We start from the raw sequence: 18,182 nt of genomic DNA on the forward strand, positions 1-18,182 counted from the left end.
GCGAAAAGGAGTTTTAGGTTTTCTACCTCGCTCTAATAGCGCCTGGTAACTCAGACATTGGCTCGAGGCATTTTCTCTACCCCTCCTATGAAATTAGTGAACTCAGAGAAATGAAAATGAAATTCAATTTATTAAATTTGATGAATTATTACAAGAGTTTCGATATATTTATACAGAGACAATGTTAGTTGAGAAATTTGGTAGGATTTAACAGATTCTTAATTAACATAGTCTTCGGTTGGGTGGTTACAATCTGACACTACTAAAAAATGGTTTATTTGGGACGGCCTAAAACCATCTGTAATAAGTATTAGGGATGGTTTTATGTGTGTTGTTACATTGGCGTCACAAATAGTTTTACAGACGAACGATGGCGGTTTTGTCGGTCGCCATTAGTTTGTTGGTTAATATTTGTTCTAATTAGTCATAGGGACACCTGGTAAGTACTGATACAACTGTCACTAAAAGTCAGGTGAGGGTTTCGACATAGCGTAATTTGTGGGACACAAATGTAATTTTTACAAAGAATTTTGGTGCAAAATTTTTACGCCACAAACTCGTAAGTCCCATGTGTATCTAATTAATCCACTATTTTCCCGAATGTTACCATATTAGGGACGAACACTCCTACAAAGTCCATATGGTAGGCTTATTTGGGACCAATGTAAAAAAACATGTGTTCCTAATAACCCTTTCTTTTGTAGTGTAGAATATGGAGGCACCCGTCTTCTAACGGCACTTCGGCTGTTTTATCATTCATATTTTTAGTTTCCTTAAGACTTTTTTCACACTTTCTAATTCTCTAGCTATCATATTCATTCACACTTTACAAAACTTTCTCCAGTGTATAATTCCACTTATATCTCTACAATAAAGATGTTGTAGTTAATGTTAGAGAGCTCAAGAAGATACTATATTTCTAGAGTGTTTTCGTGATAATCTTTACTTGTCAACATTTTTAATATTTTAACCGATAGAAATATAAATTCTTAAAATCATAAAAATGATTAATATTTTTTTTTTTACCAGATTGATCATGCCCAATAAGTAATAAAAATAATTTTTTAGACCTGTATGGGAGATAAAGAATTTAGAAGATCTTCATTTGCTATATAGGATCTTCATGTAGAGCGCATGTTAATTAGTCATGAAGTCTTTTGCTTTTAAGAAAAGATCTTCATCATCACTAAACTGCTTTCACTTTTAAAAGATAAATGTTTAACCTCTAATGCCGATTGTATCGTTCAAATGATTCTTAAATATTTAAATGAAAAGACATTAAGACATTATAATGCAATGCTCTTGAGGCACAAGCTAGACAATTCTTTGAATTCTTTCTATTCTTCAGATAAATTCTCGTTACTTTCACATTTAACAAGTATATATTTGTCAACACTTGGCTGCCAAAGTGGTTGATTGTGCTGACATAAAATCCAATTTTGGAGGTCCCATGTTCATTTTCCTCTTTAATATGTTGTTGGGTTTTAGGCCTCTTTCATTCGTAGTTTAATTTCGACGAGTTTCGTGCTTATCACATCTTGATGATGCATTAACGTCATGTAAAGTTCATATTCAAAAGAAAAAAAAAACAAGGATATATTTATTTTTCATACTAAAAAGAAAAAAGTATATATTTATTGATGTAATGTCAAAATGTTTAAATATTTAAATATTTAAATGTAAAGAAACCAAAAGCAAACAAAAATTAGTAAAAGAAATTAAAGATATATTAGAATCTGTCAAATCATTAGAATTCCTAACATGGTTAAAAAAAAAGTCAACCTAGATGATAACAATATCTCAAAGTTTTTCTTATAAGTATGGCAAAATAGTAGCCTTATTTTATAAGTTTGAAGAGAGTGGTCTCTACTAGGAACCAATGGCTGGAAGTCTGGGATTGAAGGGTACCAACTTGTTTGTATTGGGGTTGATTGGAGTTGTGTATTTAGTTTTTGCACATTATGTTGTTGAAGGAGTGAGGGTTTTATCTGATGAAGAAGATTTAGAGCTCGAAAGACAATTGGGGATTTTAAATAAGCCTCCAATTAAAACTATTCAGGTATATTTAATCTTTTTCTCCAACATAAAAGCATTGACAAAGATTATCAATTTAAAAGAATTAGGGCAACAGTATTGTAATCAATTAAAAAATCAATCTATTGAAATGAGTCAAAATTACTTAAGTTTTTATGGGTTGCTTACTTGCTTCATTTTCATTTTCATTTTGGAATTGAGTTTATCTTCTTTAATAATTAATAATTTCTAGTTTCCCCTTGAACCAACTTTTTTTTCCTGATAAGATAGGTTGTGATTTTTGTGACTAAAATACCCGGCCTTTATTAAGATTAGGAAAATACACCTCGACCCGCCACATTTTTCTCCACCTTTTTAATCCATTTTATTCAACCTCTTCATGTACTTCAGAATTAAAATCGTATAAAGATATCCATACAATTCAAAGAAATTCGGTATTAGGGGCATTGTCTAACTCCCCATTGAAGTTAAGAAATAGTTTTCATCTTACTCACTTTCATTAATAACTAAAGACTAATTTACAGGAACACTAACTATTTTTTTTCTTTGGTTTTGTTATGTATTGTGTTAAAAGGCTGAATGGGGTGACACTTATGACTGTGTTGACATCTACAAACAACCTGCATTCGATCATCCTCTACTAAAGAATCACAAAATTCAGGTTCTTTCATATTTTTAACATTAGTTTTATTGATTATATCTTCAACTTAATATAATTAATATATTTGATAATCAGATGAATTGTTGTTTAATTAATTTTTCTTATTAGATGAAACCTAATTTTATTCCCGACGCTGTTGGAGGTAAAGAAAGTAAAGTTAAACAACCAAGGGCTAGATCTACACGAAATGTGTGTCCAGGTGGAACAGTTCCTATTCGAAGAACGAAGAAAGAAGATCTAATAAGAGCCAAATCTTTAGAGCCAATGTCATTTCTAACTAGAGATACTAGTGGTTCTGTTCAATATGTAAGTATGTTTGCAAATTAGACTTTGATACATATTTTAAAATAAATGTAACGAATATAGTTGTTTTTTCGGTCTTTATAAGAACTACTTTTTCCGCTTTAAGTCTTTAACTCTAACGAATATAGTTGTTTTTTGAGTTTCTATTGTTGAGGTTTTAGTAACTTTTATTTACCTATGCAGCAAGTAGGTGTTCTATATCAGGTTACTGGAGATGCATATTATGGGGCTACTGCAGATATAAACACTTTCAATCCAGACAGTGTCCAGCAGGACCAATATAGCTCAGCAGAATTTCTTGTTGGAGCTGGTCCATTCAATGAGATGATGAATGCTATCGATGTCGGATGGACTGTAAGTATATAACTAATCATGTGCTCATTCTATCTTATATATAAAAAACATATGACACATAATAGTTGCAAGCTACTTTCAAAGGTTGACCACGAACTAAGGGAGAGTATTCGAGGCTGGGAGGGCCTATCACGCAGGGGAGATTTTATTTAACGTCCGACCTCTATTTAAAAGAAGGCAATGTCAAATGGTTTTAATAGATCATATAGCGACTCGTATTTATAAATGACTTAAATTAGATTATTAAATCATACGACATTGATAAACTAAGAGGATGGAATAAGTTCATAGTCATAAACCACGATATGGCGTATGACAACATCAAAAGACCCTCAAGGCCATGGAAACAAACCTGGAAAGCTATGACAAGAAACCCTCACTCATAATGCAATGTAAACATATTAACTACATTTGATAACTTAGAATAAGTTCAACCTTTAGCAATAGATTCCACGACCAAAATGTAAAACAGAGTAATTTACAAAATTGAAGAACGAGATATCGCAAAAACCTAATTGACGCCTTCTCAAAATCAGCAATATTTCTCTCATTCATACTCTACCGAGTCTTTTGCATCGCTTAGGTAAAATTTGGGGTTTCAATATCAGTCGTCTATATCAAACAATTGAGGTCCAAAATTGGCCCTCTTTTGTGCCATTTAGTTAATTGTCCAGAATTTAGAGTTCATTCAATATCTTGATATGGCTTTTTAACATATTTTGATTAATGTTGACTATTTTTACAGGTAAACCCAAGTTTGTACGGGAACAACATAACTCGATCATTTACTTATTGGACTGTAAGCTCATGAATCAAATTTTTATTATTATTGTTTTCGGTAATAGTTTTAGGTTGTATTTTGTTAACATTAATACTTGAGTTAGAATTGGTTATCAACAGAACTAACAATTAAAATTGTAAAAATACAGGCTGGTAATGGTATAGGGTGCTACAATACCATGTGCCCTGGTTTTGTTCAAGTAGACAAAGTCTTCACTCCTGATTATCCTATTGATAAAGTCTCAACTTATGAAGGGGTTCAATATCCCATACATGACAAAATCTTGCAGGTAACTCTAAAGTTTTATTTGGGGGAAGATATTGTTAGGAAAATCCCACATTGATTGTGGAAGGGTAAAGGAGTGTGTTATTAAGTGTGAGAGAAGACTAACCTTTTGAGCTTGCTTATGGGGTGAGAGAAGCCCGAAAATTCATATACCATTTTTTGTAGTATTGCCCTCTAATATATCATTTATACCCTCTTTATCTAAAAAGGGTATTGTTCTATTAGAAATATTTTTTGTGCTTATATCAAGTAATATCCGATATTTTAGTTTTACCTAAACATCAACAAGATTGTTATTTTCTATTCTTTTTGTAAGCTACTGATAATTTATACAACCTGCAATCGCATAAATGATCAGGATCGACAAACGGGGAATTGGTGGCTAATATACGACAACCACATAAGCGTAGGATATTGGCCGAATACATTATTTCCATTATTTGGAGCTGGAGCTCAATATTTATATTGGGGAGGTCACGTGGCGAACCATGGAGATCAAGTAACTCCAAGAATGGGAAGCGGTAGATTTCCAGATGGTGATTTTACTCATGCAACTTACATTGCGAAAATGCAATACATAGATGGATCTAATAATCTTGTGGATCCGCAAAAAGATAAAATGAAAAATATAGATGGATGCGGTGATTGGGTTTATCGAGTAAAATACTATGGATATAAAGATGATGAATATAGACATGCTATTCAATTTGGAGGACCTGGTGGTAAATGTGCTTAAGTATCCTTGTCATTTATAAACAAGAAAAATACTTGAAGGCAATGATAGAAAAATAGAGTCCCGGTTTGTTATCTATGAATTTAATGTTCTGTTATATGAATTTAATGTTTCTTTAGTTGTTTATTTTGTTTCTATGGGTTGTTCAAAGTTTACATTTTATCTATTTTATTCGAACATAAATAGAAATGGGAAATGCTAAAATTACAAAAGATTTTGACAAAAAAAGTTACCCAACTGATTTGGCGGTTGTGGCCTGAAAGTTTGACTAAATCTAGACCGTTGAGAGAAGAATATCACAACCGCTAAATCGGCTGAGTAACTTCTTTTGTCAAAATCTTTTGTGATACTAGCACTTCTGAATAGAAATTATTTGAATTCTCCTTTGGATAGTTGGAAATACTTGATTGTAGTGTTGAACAAATTCTCAGAAGATGCCTTGAACTTCTTGAAGCAAGATAAGTTGTCTGATCCTAATTTTAAGGAATAAATCCTTAAGTAGCTACTGAAGTCATCAAGAAATAGAATCAGTATTTCTCCCCTGACTTGGATATAGTTGAAGATGGGCCCAAAATGTTCGAATGAACAAGATAGAGGGGAGTTTCAGTGTATCTCTCTAAATAATAAAAGGGAAGACATTTACTCTTAGTAGTTTGACAAAACTGATCGACAGATGAGTTTTTATGCTATGAATTCGAATGAAATAAACTTGTTTTTAGCAAGAATATGAAGTATAGAATAAGATGGATGACCAAATATGTTATGCCATGTAGAAGATGACATAGTGACTTATGATATATATGCCTCATGAGTGACGGATCCTTTTCAACAAAAAAAAAAAAGAGTGACGGATCCAAAAGTGATGGATACATACCAAGAACAACTGGACCTTCATTTAAAATCTTATAAGATCAGATATCCAAAATTTATTAACCCCAATTCGTAAATTTAGAGATTGAGAGTAAGCTTATCTTTATGTTAGGAACAACTATTGGAATGCAAGAACCACAACCTGATGGCGGCCATCCACCTATGGGCCTCACGGCTAGCCCAACTATAGGCCCAACGGCCTAGAAGTTATATTATTATAAGTTTCCTATTTTATTATTTAGGGTTTCTGTGTTTAGGAATATTAGCAATCAAGGAAAGTAATATTAGTAGTTATCTTATTTTCCACTTTGAGTCTAATTAGGAAAGCATAATCTCTATATAAGAGAAGTTCAGTTTATCTTGTAAGACATTGAATTGAGTTATAAACAAATCCCTTGATTGCATCTTCTTCCGTTACAGTTATTTTAGTTTATCTTTAGTTATTTCTTCTCTCTCTTCTTAATTCTAGTAATGGATTCTAAAATTATTTCGCTTCCGCAACAATCTACATCAGCTGGTATCATGAGCCTTCAAAATCCTGAAATTTTTTTTTCCAACAAATCATCCAGAAAGGAATAAGGTGTTCAAATCAAGACTTACAATCAATAAGAAGGTATGTGATTTCATCATCGATAATGGTAGTGAAGAGAACATGATTTCTCAACGACTTGTTAATGCTCTTCAACTACCTACAACTGAACACCCAAATCCTTACAAAGTTGGTTGGATTTCTAATCAAAAGGAATTATCGGTAAGAACCCAATGTACGTTCTCGTTCTCCATTGGTACTCACTATCGTGATTCAATTTGTTGTGACGTCGTAGACATGGATATTTGTCATCTTATCTTTGGGAGACCATGGATTTTTGACGTCGACGCCACCTATCATTGTCGGGCTAACACATTCGAGTTTTCTTGGTTCCGACGAATTCTAACACTAAGACCATTAACGGAGGAACAAACAACTATAAACGGACCAACCGGGACATCACCACCACCGAAACATCAACTACCACCCAACCGTGACAGCACCACCATCGATATCGTGACAACACCATCACCGAAACAGCAACAACCATCCCACCGTAACAATATCACCACCGAAACAGTGACAACATTACCAAACCGGGACAACATCACCAACGATGAAGAAGCCGCTAAGTCAAAATTCTCTGTAGAGAAACATGAGGTTAACGCCCCAACCCAACAATCTCAATCCTCTTCTGAAGAAGGTTTCGATTCAGACTCTAATTCTCCATCTTTCGTTGCTTTACCTTCTAATGGTGGAAACTCTAATATCAAACCCTTAGAATTCTACATGGTTGAGAAAAACAAGTGTGTTGAATATGAACCTTTTCAATTTAAGAAGTTGTCAGAAGATAATGGCAAATCCTTAGAATCTTACAATGTTGATGAGAATAAGAAGATTCAAATTAAGAACAAGAAGAAGAAGTGTGTTAAAACTGAACCTTGTCAATTTAAGTGGATTAAAGTTAAAACTTTTCAATTTATGAAGAAGAAGAAGAAAGGTTCAATTATATTTAGAGATACGAATATATTAAGCGAGATACTAAGCGGAGTCCCAGTGGAATATCTTTTGAGATTCAAGTGTGTATGTACTAGATGGTGCCACTTGATTGAACAAGATACTACAACTATCAATTCACACCGTATCCGATCTCAACAACCCCATCTCTTTATCAGTGTTCTAGAACAAGGGCCAAAAAGATGTCGTTTTTCTGGAAATTTTTCCTTTAAACTTGGCACCGTTTATCAAGAGTTGGATTTTTATTTGACAACCGATTTTGTTTGTCGAAGATCATCATCATCTATTACCACGGTATGTAAAACGCCTTCTTGGTTCTATCATAGTGTTTCAAAGCCTATCAACGGTTTAATTTGTCTCATCGACTCAAAAGCATCTTATTCTGTTCGTATATACAGTATCGCCACTCGACAAATAACACCATGGCTTAAATCATTAGTACTACCTATAGAAGAACAAAAGGGTGGCGATCCTGATTGGCTAGGCTGGTTTGACAGAAGCTACCAACTTGGATTTGATCCTTATACTACCAAACACAAATTAGTTTGTGTAGCGTTTATAACTAGGTTAGGGTTTTTTGTTTCAAATGGTAGCCCAGTGGATGTACCTACAGGTCATATTTTTTGTGAAGTCTTGCCAATAGGGAGTCATTCATGGAGAAGGATCAAAGAGGTTCCACCTCTTACATTGGTAGAATCAAGTTCTGCTTATGTGAATGGTTGTATTTACTGGATTACTAAAACGCTTTTAGCGTTTAATATACGTAATGATGGCGTTGGCCCTTCATGCATAGTGGCATTTGATATTACAAGTGAGAGGTTTAGAACAATCAAAATCCCTAATTTTGTTTTTAATGAGCATCCAAATCAATACGTGATGTATTTGAATCATATACTTGATCCAATAGCTGATCTGATACAAGTAGGAGTTCGTGTGGCTTTGTTGTTTAGAACGGGTGGTTACATTATGAAGCTTTGGATATTTGAAGATGAAAACAAAGATGATTACAAAGATGATGAGATGATGGATACTAACAGAAAATGGAGTGAAGAGACTATCAAATTACCTTTTTGTTCCCGTCATGTTTATTTACATATAATCGAAGGTATAGATGACGAGATAATCTTAAGAGCTCATAAACATAGTGCGGAGGATACTATCTTATATTATTTCTTCAACCTAAAAGATGATGGGAGATGTCGCAATTTGTTGGAAGTCTATTTCCTACAATTGTTTTTGCAATATTATTTGCAATATGGGATTGAAGTTAGTGATTTAGTCCAAGTGGGTGTTCTTCGAACCCAATGCAACTTTCGTTCAAAGTGGGGACTAAGAATTGCTTTGGTGATGTCATTGTATGTGATACCACCAATCTTTTCTTTTTCGAAAGGTTCGGGAAAATTTTTTTCTAAAGATTTTGCAGTTGGCGAATACGTTATGGTCTTTGATTCCAAGATGCAAACTCCAGTCAGCACTTTCAAGAAAGTGGGTCAAAAGAAATTTGGTCCTTTCAAGATTCTCCACAAAATCCATGATAATGCGTTCGTGATTGATCTTCCATCGGATTTCAATATTTCCAACACTTTTAATGTTTCCGATATTTATCCATTTTTTCCGGACGAACTAATTTATGAAGACACCAACTTGGGGGCAAGTTGTTCCACGGAGGGGGAGTATGATGGCGGCCATCCACCTATGGGCCTCACGGCTAGCCCAACTATAGGCCCAACGGCCTAGAAGTTATATTATTATAAGTTTCCTATTTTATTATTTAGGGTTTCTGTGTTTAGGAATATTAGCAATCAAGGAAAGTAATATTAGTAGTTATCTTATTTTCCACTTTGAGTCTAATTAGGAAAGCATAATCTCTATATAAGAGAAGTTCAGTTTATCTTGTAAGACATTGAATTGAGTTATAAACAAATCCCTTGATTGCATCTTCTTCCGTTACAGTTATTTTAGTTTATCTTTAGTTATTTCTTCTCTCTCTTCTTAATTCTAGTAATGGATTCTAAAATTATTTCGCTTCCGCAACAATCTACATCACAACCCCTCCATTAATGAAGAAGAATCTGAATAACTTCTCCGATCTTGAATCGTGGTGGAGTCATTAGTCATATGACTAGTTGTACCAATAACAGCAAGACAAATTTTAGAATTTGAATGTTTTCGTGCTTTAGAGTCCCCTAATGCAACAAAAACTATATGAGCTTCTTCAAAATCATTCATTTCGTAAGGAAAGCAATACTGAGCTTTATATGTATCTTTAGCAGTTAAATTTTCTTCTTTGTGAGATTCAGAAAATTCCCCTAGTTGCTATTATTTGCAGTATTATTGTTATAGGATTTGTTAGATTCATCAGGTGAATAGCTTAATTGGCAATTTGAAGCTAAGTCTCCCATTTCCTGTATATCCCATAATGTATGCTTGTAAAATCAAAGTTTATTGCCTTTTCACCATACTGCATTTGTCTATTTGGACTATTATGATTTGTTCTATGCTATTGATTTGAGTTATACGGTTCCTGATTTGAAAAATTCTTTTGTTGTTGTGATTGATAGTTTCTATTTTGTCTCTACTTCAATTGAGCAGGACTATGTTGCCGATTTTGTGAAGAAAAATGTTTTCCTAGCTATATTTTCTATGGAGATGCTAGAGTTACAAAGAATTTTGACAAAAGAAAGTTCCCAGCTGATGTGGCGGTTGTGATATTCATCTCTCAACGACCTAGATTTGGTCAAAGTTTTAAACCACAACTGCCACATCAGCTGGGAACTATCTTTTGTCAAAATCTTTTGTAACTTTAGCATTTCCCTATTTCCTAAAGTATGTTGAGTAATTTGCTTCTTCAGGATCTTGTTTTTTGAACTATGGTTTATGATGAATTACTGGATCTCAGCTCTTGAAAGATAATTTTTTATTCTCTTGAAAGAGTTGAAACTACAAATGGTTTGTATTCATTTCCTAGACCTATAAAAGCTATTCGACATAATTCCTTTTCAGGGATCTTGTCACTAACAGCAATAGGAGCATCTCGTAACACTTTGATCTTTCTCAAATAGACTTTTACAGTTAAATCACCTTTCTTAGTACTTTGAAGTTGCTCTTGAAATGAAGAGATTTTAGCTTCATACTCTTCTCCATACATCATTTTAAGGAGTTTCCAGATTTCTCTACCTATAATAAGTCGTAGTACATCTAAAGAGACTGATTGAGTAAATGTATATTACATTCAAGATTTAACAAAATTGTCTGCTTTCTCGGTTTCTCCTAATAACATAATCAGGATTTAGAACTCATGTTCCCTCTTCAGTGATGAACTTATTTAGTGAGTGAATTGATCTATCTACATATCCTAAAAGGTATGTGGTCAGGAATATAGTTTCCATTTGATCTTTCCAAAGCAAGTGATTTGCTTCATCTAGTTCTTCTGATAGGTTCTAGATATGTGAAAGATTGAAACATTCGTATTTGAACTGAACCTCGGAGAAGATGACGACGATAAGAAGATGTAGTTTCTAGGACATAGACGTAACTTTTACAAAGAATTTTGGTGCAAACACTCCCTAAAAAGTCCATATGGTAGGCTTATTAGGGACCAACGTGTTAGAGAAATTGTCTTTGATAAACAAATTAGATGAAGAAAAGAGGGATGGAGATTAGAGGCTTGAAACGTGTACTAGGTACACTTTCCTTAAAGCATTATTTGCCCCCTCTCGATCGAGATTACTTGAAGGTTCAAGGCAAATTGCTTCCCAAGATATGACAAGCCTTTGTGAAACTGCATCAAGTAATTAATGAAGATTTCACGATAGGAGCATAAGAACATTAAGATTATGGCAAATATATTTGTTGGCACAAAAACTAATATAATAGTTTCTTCTCTCTCAAATTCTCTGCACTTTGATATGTGTTGATCACCAAATCAGATTTGAGAAACACTTATTTATAGAAATCAAAAGACATCTATAATGAAAAGTTGTATCTTCTCCAAAAGATAACTATTAGTAATTAAACTTCAATTCAACTATTAATGTGAATAGTCACAAATTTACAAATCTCTTTCAACTTTGAATTCAAACTATTATTGTCAATAGTCACAATTTTTACTTTTAACTTTTAATTAGTATAGTATTAATTTTATTAATATTGTCCAAAAATTCCAACACAACGTACAAAAAGAAAAAAAACATTTGTTCCTAGTAACCCTTTCTTTTGTAGTATAGAATATAAAGGCACCCTTCTCTAACGCCACCTCTATTCTTTTATCCTCTATACTTTTAGTTTTCATACTTTTTTTCCACTTTCTAAATTTCTAGTTATTATATTCGTTCACACTTTTAAAAACTTTCTCCAATGCATAACTCAACTTGTATCTCTACAGCAAAGGTGTTGTAGTTAATTTTAGAGATCTCAAGAAGATACTGTAATTCTAGTGTCTTCATGAAATATCTTTAATTGTCTAACCCAATATTTTTAATATTTTAACCGGTAGAAATACTAATTCTTAAATCTTAAAAATAATTAGTTTAATTTTTTATTGAATTAACCATGCCATATAAGTGAATAAAATAATTTTAAAGGTGTGAATCGGAGAAAGGATTTAGAGGATCTTCATTTTGCTACATAGGACATCTTCATGTAGAGCAATTGTAAATTAGTCATGAAGTCTTTTACTGTTAAAAGATAAACATTCAACCTCTAATGTCCATTGGATCGTTCAAATGACTCTTAAACATAAATAAAAGGAGATCAACATATCTTCGTATATTGATATGTATTTAAAGCACAAGTCAGAAACATTCAACCTGTTGGAATCGGAGCCAATTTTGGCTCGACCCGACTCGTCAAACTCAGAAACCGAACGCGCCATTGCGTTTGTCTCGTCGAGCTCTTAAATTTAGAGCAAAGAATTACTCGAATCCGATTCCGGATGAATGAGAAATTCGAGTTTGAAGTTTGGGTGAAAAAACGGTTAAGTCAGGGTCTGAAACGTCAAACGGGACAAGTTAGATCAGGGGTCGTTTGAGCGAATACCACGCGCATCCAAATCTGTGGGCACATTTCGGGACTGATCTAACGGTGGGCGTTCCACCCGAGTTTTCTAGCCAGATCCGACGTCCCAGGGTCCAACCGACTCCAATATTCAGTTATTCTTTCTGTTTAGTCCCTCCTTTCGAATGGATACATCTTTTAACCCAACAGACACTATGCACCCATTCAACTCCTATATAAACCAACCAAACCCACTTCATTTTTCAATCAATTCATTCTCTTCTCTTCTTCTCTTCTCTCCTAACAATTAGAAGTTCTGGTTTGCCTAGAATATCTAATTAAGGGTGTATTTCTAGAAGTTCTGGTTAGACTAGAATATCTAGAAAAGGAAGAAAGAAGTTTTGAGTGGGGTGATAATCATAGGTCGTCTAGAACATCAATTCAATTCACTTTCTTCTTCTCTTCCCTTCTAACAATTAGAAGTTCTGGTTTTCCTAGAATATCTAATTAGGAAGTATCTCTAGAAGTTCTGGTTAGACTAGAATATCTAGAAAAAGGAAGGAAGAAGTTTCAAGTGATATTTGAATTTCCGAAGCAAATAGAAGATCATCCGCATTAGTCCAAGAGCTCATAATACTTACAAAGGTTCGTCCGCTTTCAGAATAAAGAAGTACCATCTTAAAATTCTGAAAGGTTAGTCGTTGTATCCCGAAGGCATTCACCCTAACGTTTAGTACTGTTACGGGGGTGTAAAATGTCTTAAGGAAAGAGAATTTATTCTTGCCTCGACTACATTAAACACCTATCTCGGTTAGCCCGAAAGAAGGAATATTGATTAATCATTATTCTTTATTAGTTTATCTCTCTATAAGTTAGAGAAAGGAAACTCTGTCCAAATCAAGCCAAGACAGAGAGAAATCGACTTCTCGATTACTAACCAGAGAACAACAATCTTAAGACATTTTATATAACAATTATTTCTCTGGTTATAAGATATTGATCTGGGTTATTTTATGTGTGTTTCAGAAAAAATGGCAAGAACAAGAACAACCCTACGGGTTCTTCAGCCTAACACCACATACGTAGAAAACCCAGAGATGTTCAAAGGAACTGACTTCGCTCTGAAGCGGAAGGGTCCATCTCAAAACAGAGGCAAGTCGAGGAAAAGGCAAAGGCCTGTCGAATGCTACAAATGTAGAAAGCGAGGCCACCTAGCCAAAGATTGTCGCTCCACATATGACAGTCAAGGGGAAAAAGCCGATAACCAAGCTTCATTAGCAAAAGACACCGAAAATCGGAATCACCGTCTAATGATTACTGAATTCGAAAAGGCGTTTGATATACTTCATAAGATGAACCTCTGTGCAGAGGCACATGAAGATAACCTGGTTAACAACCAGAGATGGTGGGTCGATTCTAAGACAAATCATCACGTTTGTAGTCACAAAAGCCTATTCTCTTCCTATACAGAGGTAGCCGAAGGAGAGACCTTATTCAAGGAAAACGGCTCGACCACCCAAGTCAAAGGAAGGGGAAAGATCGTGTTAAAATTCACTTCCGAAATAGAGGTGACTTTGACCGATGTACTCCATGCTCCAGGAAATCAAAAGAACTTGATTTCAAGTTCCCTTTTAAGTGAGAACGGGTTCAGACTAATCTTTCTGTCAGATATCGTTATCATATTTAAGAAAATGATGTATATTGGAAAGGGCCACTTATGTGGGGGGTTATTTCAATTAAATGTTACCCATGTAATGCCGAAGGCACCTATTATTAATAAAATTAATAATTATGCGTATAATGTTGAGTCCTCCAATATTTGTCACGAAAGATTAGGACATGTGAATAATAAGTCATTAAAAAAATTAATGAGCTTGGAGTTAAATTCCGAAACTCGAAATTTACTCAAGACGTACATGTCAAACATGTGCATAGTCAAAATGACTAAAACGTTGTTCAAAGTCTTTAGACCTAATTCACAATGAACCCTATAACCTAAGAATGGTTCAAACATAAGGTGGAAAAAGGTAATTCATCAATGACTCCACTTGTTTCTGCTATATTACTTACTAAAATGTAAGGATGAAGCAATCGAAAAGTTCGAGCTTTATAAAATCAAAGTAGAAACTCAACTTTGTAAAAAGATTGAGGTTTCAAGAAACGACTAGTATGAATCTCCTTTCGCCGAGATATACGCCAAGAATGGCATAGTTCATCAAACGGCGACTCTTTTGGTAGAATGAAAGCACAGAACATTAGAAGGGATAAAACTCGATCAGTGGAGATTAAAAATCGATGATCAATCTAATCTCGATGGATTTTGTGAAGTATTTCACTAAAATCTATTACTAGCCATGAACAGAAATAAGGTTCAACCCATGGTGACCATAAATGTTGACTTAGTTAATGACTCTTAAAATATCTTCTCGATAACAGAGACATCGAAAAACTAAGCGACATCTTGACCACCAAGTATCGACATAAATACTGGGTGTGAAACCGTATATCGAGAATACAGAGAGCGATCAATGATGAATACATGATCTTACAGGTTCAATTCGATGACGAATCGAAGATGACAACCGCATAAGTTAGCGGAGAAGTATGTCAAGACAAATGTCAAAACCTAAACGGTTAGACAAGGTCAACGACAGAATATTACAAATAGTTATGAAACGATGAACTGTTCGAAAGAAATCATCGGTCTGAGATAATGAAAATTCCGTGAAACATTCTCGAATACAAAGTTGTCGAAGAATGCAAAATTCGAGAAAGTAAGTTATTTCGAATAACATATTCAGGCGGTAAATACTTCTCTAGAAGGTCCTGAGGCCTGTCTAAGAATTACAAGGAATCCTCAGATGTGTTAAACGGAAGGACCTTGGCTGAAAGATCTCGAAATCAGGAGTTATTATAAATAAATCCTTAAGTCTTTGTAAGGAGGTCCCTAATCATTACAGAATAGTCCTTATAAATCCTCATAGTAACCTAATCTTCTTGGATAGACAAGAGAATTAAGGTTGATAAGACGTAAAGTTGAATATTACATCATTCGGTCTAAACGTGACTCGAATAATAAATTCAAGGGTCTTGGTAAGATTTTCGATTCAAGAGTATGAACGAAATCTAGGAACGATAAAGGACAAAATAGGGAATGATAACTTTGATGATCATGCGACAGTTTAAATCTATCAAGAGAGTATATATGATTACGACATATAACTTAAGAAAGAGTTAAAAGAGGAACTCACCTTGTACTATATCTCAAGGTTCTAATGATCATAAATCATCATGTTATAGAACAAAACTAAACACACTACACTAAAGAAATTGTGTACGGAAATAGTTTTGTTAAAGAGGATAATCCAATGGTTACCCTAGAACTGTGGGGGCAGATATTAGCACATATCTGAACGGTACCCTATATGCAATAGTATAAGATTCCACCCAAATTGACGAATAAGAGGAAATACTCTTAAAATGTGGGGGGGACCCGAGAAGGAACCGAAAAGCCAATTATAAAGAAATAAAATGGCATATAGAACTCCAAATTCCCCTGAAGATATAACGTCATAATGACGTGAGAAGAGGGAAATTATGGAGTACCTCGGAAACCAGATTTAACCAATAAGAATGTTTGGTCAATAAGGTTTCATTGAGCTAAGAACTACGGTTATATTCACTAAGTTGTGACAAAAGTGAGAAATCAAGTTTGTGAATATAAGTGATGACGTGAATTTCTAATTCACTCAACAAATCTGGAAAAATACAAATGGAAAGAACTTCTCTTCCTAATCCTAAACTAAGTAACGAGATTCAACCGTGAATCATCTGTTCAAAAGAACAGACAATACTAGTTAGGAATAAGAAAGTGTTTTAGAAGATATGATTCGATGCTTTTCAGATTGAATCATTACTCATGATTGATAATCTAAAGTGCATGGTTAAACAGAGAATGGTAGAATAACCACTCAAAAACCACGATAAGCATAAATACTTGAATTTGAACAAATTCAAGAAAGAGTTATCAGAGTAACAAATAGTTCTTAGGTATCTGAGCAGACTCGTATTAATGTTTGTACATGTCATAAAGGAAAATGAAGATATGTGGACAACACTCGAATCTCAGATACAAAACATGGATATGACAAACCACTAAGGGCTACGATATCACAAAATCCTCAGAGGCAGGCGTGCATAGCTGGATCAACAATGTAATCCTAAAGGCCTTGATGGATACATTGCTTTGGAGAAAGCAAAGGAAGTAGGTGAACTTCCTGGAGGATATTTGTTTGTGATTGAAGCCAGTGCACGCAATAAACCTGAGTAGTTGTTGCGTAGGCACTAATACGGTAAGTCTAGAGAATTCAAAATAAAATAGACTAGCACCGTAAAGCAATTGCTCTCAAGGAATGCATAAATTAAAATTATGCTCAATCCTAAGTTACCTGGCGGATCCGTAAAGAACAAGGGTGAACAAGAGAGTTGAAATTGCATCATCAAGGGGAATGTGGCAAAAACGCCTAAAGTAAATGAGTAAAGGCATAGTGAAACCCTACCTAGATGACTGGAGATCCCACGATCTAGGTTCAAAGGGCAACTGAAGCTATATCCTGACTCGACAGTAACACTGTAAGAGATTTCTATCTCTTACCCATTCCTAGGATGATAACAGTGTTGCCTGCATTGAGAGGCTAAGCATTAAGCTTTTAATGAATCCGAAAACTTAGAACTTGATTCTAACGTGAGGTATAGCAGGATACCTTATTACGGATAACCTATATGTGTGTGAATTGATGCCGGTTCCGTGGGAAGGTCGTCTAGGCCGACTTCTCTAAAGCACACATGAATTCGGGATTGTTCAGGGCCGAAATGAACACAACCGAGAACCTAAGTCGGTAAGGGATTAGCTGTGTGATAGCTATTCAGGTTTACAATTTCCAGGACTCAGTTCAAGACGATAAGTTCACTGCCGTCCTTGTAGACCTTGTAGTTATTCACTAGGAAAGGTTCAAAGTCGAAAGACTACCTTCTTCCGATACAGCGAAGTTCCGCATATGAGCTCTTTTAGTGTCAGTATGTCAGTATAGTATGTTTGTATATAGTAAACCTCGAATTTTCATTCATGTGGGGGATTGTTGGAATCGGAGCCAATTTTGGCTCGACCCGACTCGTCAAACTCAAAAACCGAACGCGCCATTGCGTTCGTCTCGTCGAGCTCTTAAATTTAGAGCAAAGAATTACTCGAATCCGATTCCGGATGAATGAGAAATTCGAGTTTGAAGTTTGGGTGAAAAAACGGTTAAGTCAGGGTCTGAAACGTCAAACGGGGCAAGTTAGATCAGGGGTCGTTTGAGCGAATACCACGCGCATCCAAATCTGTGGGCACATTTCGGGACTGATCTAACGGTGGGCGTTCCACCCGAGTTTTCTAGCCAGATCCGACGTCCCAGGGTCCAACCGACTCCAATATTCAGTTATTCTTTCTGTTTAGTCCCTCCTTTCGAATGGATACATCTTTTAACCCAACGGACACTATGCACCCATTCAACTCCTATATAAACCAACCAAACCCACTTCATTTTTCAATCAATTCATTCTCTTCTCTTCTTCTCTTCTC

At 34.8% G+C, this 18,182-nt stretch overlaps 1 protein-coding gene across 1 annotated transcript; it reads left to right on the top strand.

The window, feature by feature from the left end:
• Positions 1-1,797: 1,797 nt before the first annotated feature.
• Positions 1,798-5,275, top strand: LOC147544401 (protein neprosin-like). The gene is made up of 7 exons (XM_086634372.1): positions 1,798-2,059; positions 2,609-2,695; positions 2,804-3,001; positions 3,182-3,352; positions 4,098-4,151; positions 4,282-4,422; positions 4,777-5,275. Exons 1-7 carry the CDS (start codon positions 1,880-1,882, stop codon positions 5,152-5,154), a joined length of 1,209 nt encoding a protein of 402 aa, XP_086490498.1. The 5' UTR covers positions 1,798-1,879; the 3' UTR covers positions 5,155-5,275.
• Positions 5,276-18,182: the final 12,907 nt, after the last annotated feature.

Source organism: Eschscholzia californica, unplaced genomic scaffold (genome assembly GCF_041429995.1).
Source record: "Eschscholzia californica isolate CP2 unplaced genomic scaffold, dmEscCali1.0.p SCAF_4, whole genome shotgun sequence".
Lineage (NCBI taxonomy): Eukaryota > Viridiplantae > Streptophyta > Magnoliopsida > Ranunculales > Papaveraceae > Eschscholzia > Eschscholzia californica.